Below are 3,675 nucleotides of genomic sequence, written 5' to 3'. Positions count from 1 at the left end.
TGACAAACAAACAATATCATAATCTGTAACACTGACAAAGAAACAATATCATAATCTGTAACACTGACAAAGAAACAATATCATAATCTGTAACACTGACAAAGAAAAACTGCATTTCAGTACATGGCTAGTGTAGTAAGATGTTTGCCTTTAATAATTCTTTTTGAAATCAATATGGCAGGTCGAAATCTTCATGCTGCTAAATACAACATATGAACTTGGAAAATTCTACAAGTTTTTAGTACATTTCAAACTTTCTATGGTATTGTGTTTATTTTAAAAGGACTTTTTCATCAGTTTATAATCAATGTGTATAGACTCACACAGTAAACACAACAACAGCATTATTACAGTACAAACTAGAACAATAAACACTAGAAATATAGTAGCTACAATACATGCTATAAGAGTAAAAATATAAACTAGAATGATACAACTTAGAACAATACCATCTGGAAAACAGTCTAACAAGCTATATCAATACTTACTAGAACAATTGATGCTAAGATACTGTTTAACATTTTATAGACACTGAAGATAAGTGGTCTGACATCGAAAACCAACCCATAATTCATTTTGGAGAGCACATAATACTTTAAACATTATAAATATTTTTGGTTTAACCGAGGGCATGACACATCAGTTATCTTATAATGTGGAAGCAACAGAACAACGAATCATTTGAAAAATGATTTCAAAGATATATCACATAAATTCATTAAAAACAATAATTACCATAGAACTTATAACAACTTATCCTCAATAGCAAACTTAGTAGATAACATTAGTGAATGTATTCTAATTCAGGTAACTAAACAAATAACTTGTTAGACTAATACGGTAGATAACATTGGTGAATGTATTCTAATTCAGGTAACTAAACAAATAACTTGTTAGACTAACATGGTAGATAACATTAGTGAATGTATTCTAATTCAGGTAACTAAACAAATAACTTGTTAGACTAACATGGTAGATAACATTAGTGAATGTATTCTAATTCAGGTAACTAAACAAATAACTTGTTAGACTAACATGGTAGATAACATTTCACTTTTGCCCTTTTCACTTCATTTTATCCAGATTTTTTCATGCAAAATTCTTCATATTTTTTTAAAGCATCAAACTCTATAAATAAGAAGAGAAACACTTTATAACTACAGGAATCTTAGTCTTTTTTTCATACCTCAAGTGGAAATTCTGAACATTTACATTTCTATAAGGAGCTGTTTTTCTCTGGCACCATAACAGTAAACCTTCTTTTGCTGTCATTTCTAAGAGAAAACATAAATATCACTACATAATTTTTACTCCAATTTCTGACTGTACTCTGAATTTCAGTTTAATTCTATCACACACGTTATAAAGAACATAATGTCATATTATTGTAATTCCATGAAACATAAACTTCATTGCCAGTTCACTAGTTATGGAGAAGTGTATGTATCGAAGGAAAGCAATCTGACTGTCAGGTTTCTTCAACTGTGATTCTTCACTTTTTATTTTTATCCATGTTTTAGATATCACAAAAATAAACAATAAATAGTCAACTATTCAAAAACACTCAAGTTTTGGGTCTTTTTTTTTTAGATTCATTGCATTATTTTGAGTAGAACAGATTATATAATTCACTAAAACAGATCAACATGATCATTGTTACAGTAATTACTCTTCCAAGCTTGTCACACATTCATTAAATAACAATGAAAAATATTTAAATCAAGGATAAAAAAATAGTCCTTTAAAGACTGTGTTAACCGTGCATATGCATTATATTAAGTATTTATGTATCTTAAACACTGTGTAACATCTACTACACTTACTGTTATATTGTTTGTGTATCTTAAACACTGCACTGTGTGAAATCTACTACACTTACTGTTATATTGTTTATGTATCTTAAACACTGTGTGAAATCTACTACACTTACTGTTATATTGTTTATGTATCTTAAACACTGTGTGAAATCTACTACACTTACTGTTATATTGTTTATGTATCTTAAGCACTGTGTAAAATCTACTACACTTACTGTTATATTGTTTATGTATCTTAAGCACTGTGTGAAATCTACTACACTTACTGTTATATTGTTTATGTATCTTAAGCACTTTGTAATATTACTACAATTATTGTTATAATAAGTGCTTATGTATCTTAAACACTGTAAAATCTACTACAGTAACCAGGTTTGATCACTGCATTGTTTTCAGTATTTTTTAACAAAATAAGCAATTTTGTTAAGTGTTTTTAAAACATTAACTGTTTTTAGGTTTTGTAATTAAAAGCTACATACATACATATATATATTTTTTTTTTCTAATGCTTTTCCTTACACACTGAATATTAAAAAAGACATTGAATATTATTTCTGTATATTTTAAGACTAGTGTAATGTGTTAGAATAGTTTATATTTTACAGCCTGACATTAAGATATCTGGATCCAGCAGCACTGTTCCTGTTATTTTCCTGACATATATATATATATATATATATATATATATATATACGTACTTGACTGGTTTCTATTTTACATTCTGACCCTAGAATTCCTGAATCCTGCAGAACTATTTTTCCTATTATTCAACACAAATATTACAAGCTTACCTTCAACCAATATATCTTGAATAGCAAAACGAAGAATGATAGTCCAGATAAGACCTAGTGTCATTTTATAATATATTACAAGCTTACTTTCAACCGATATATCTTGAATAGCAAAACGAAGAATGGTAGTCCAGATAAGACCTAGTGTCATTTTATAATACATTACAAGCTTACCTTCAACCGATATGTCTTGAATAGCAAAACAAAGAATGATAGTCCAGATAAGACCTTGTGTCATTTTATAATATATTACAAGCTTACCTTCAACCGATATATCTTGAATAGCAAAACGAAGAATGATAGTCCAGATAAGACCTAGTGTCATTTTATAATATATTACAAGCTTACCTTCAACTGATATATCTTGAATAGCAAAACGAAGAATGATAGTCCAGATAAGACCTAGTGTCATTTTATAATACATTACAAGCTTACCTTCAACCGATATATCTTGAATAGCAAAACGAAGAATGATAGTCCAGATAAGACCTAGTGTCATTTTATAATATATTACAAGCTTACCTTCAACCGATATATCTTGAATAGCAAAACGAAGAATGATAGTCCAGATAAGACCTAATGTCATTTTGATGTTTCCATCCACAATTTCTGAAAAAGGTAAACAAAAAAATGAATTTTCTCTTTCAATAGCTGAGATAGTGAAAAAAATTAAAATTGTAATTTTTTTCCCTATTCTTTATTAATAATGATTTTTAGCTGAAACATAAACCTAAGATAGTGTGACAAAAGCATGAGCATGCCAGCCCAAAGAATCTTCTTCAAAGGATTATGGAAGTGAACAGCCAACGAGCAAGTTAGGTGACACATTTGAATGGAAGGCATCTGGAAATGCTGACATGCATCACTATCCATAAAATATACACAAATTGGATAAGCTGTCAAGAGAAAGATTGCAAATGGATGAAGGATTCTGCAAAAGGAATAGACGGGATCGGAAACCACAAAAGGAAGAAATGGGGGCAAATAACAATGGAGCACACTAACAGAACAGAGAAGGTGATTGGGACTCAATTTGGAATAAAAATGAGAAATGCAAAGAAAATGTA

At 29.2% G+C, this 3,675-nt stretch overlaps 1 protein-coding gene across 3 annotated transcripts in view; it reads right to left on the bottom strand.

The window, feature by feature from the left end:
• Positions 1 to 3,122, bottom strand: part of LOC106473640 (alpha-actinin-like) — a 45,973-nt gene extending 42,851 nt beyond the window's left edge. For all 3 annotated transcript variants that reach the window (XM_022402045.1, XM_022402046.1, XM_022402047.1), the window contains exons 1-2: positions 2,870 to 3,122; positions 1,187 to 1,274 (exon numbers count right to left, since the gene is read on the bottom strand). In XM_022402045.1, coding sequence (XP_022257753.1) covers positions 1,187 to 1,274; positions 2,870 to 3,107 — 326 coding nt within the window. In that variant the 5' untranslated portion in view covers positions 3,108 to 3,122. The remainder of the gene's footprint in view (positions 1 to 1,186; positions 1,275 to 2,869) is intronic.
• Between the last annotated feature and the right edge of the window lie 553 nt (positions 3,123 to 3,675).

Source organism: Limulus polyphemus, unplaced genomic scaffold (assembly GCF_000517525.1).
Source record: "Limulus polyphemus unplaced genomic scaffold, Limulus_polyphemus-2.1.2 Scaffold6360, whole genome shotgun sequence".
NCBI lineage: Eukaryota > Metazoa > Arthropoda > Merostomata > Xiphosura > Limulidae > Limulus > Limulus polyphemus.
The sequence above is the reverse complement of the archived record's forward strand: the minus strand, read 5'-3'. Positions and strand labels throughout refer to the sequence as shown.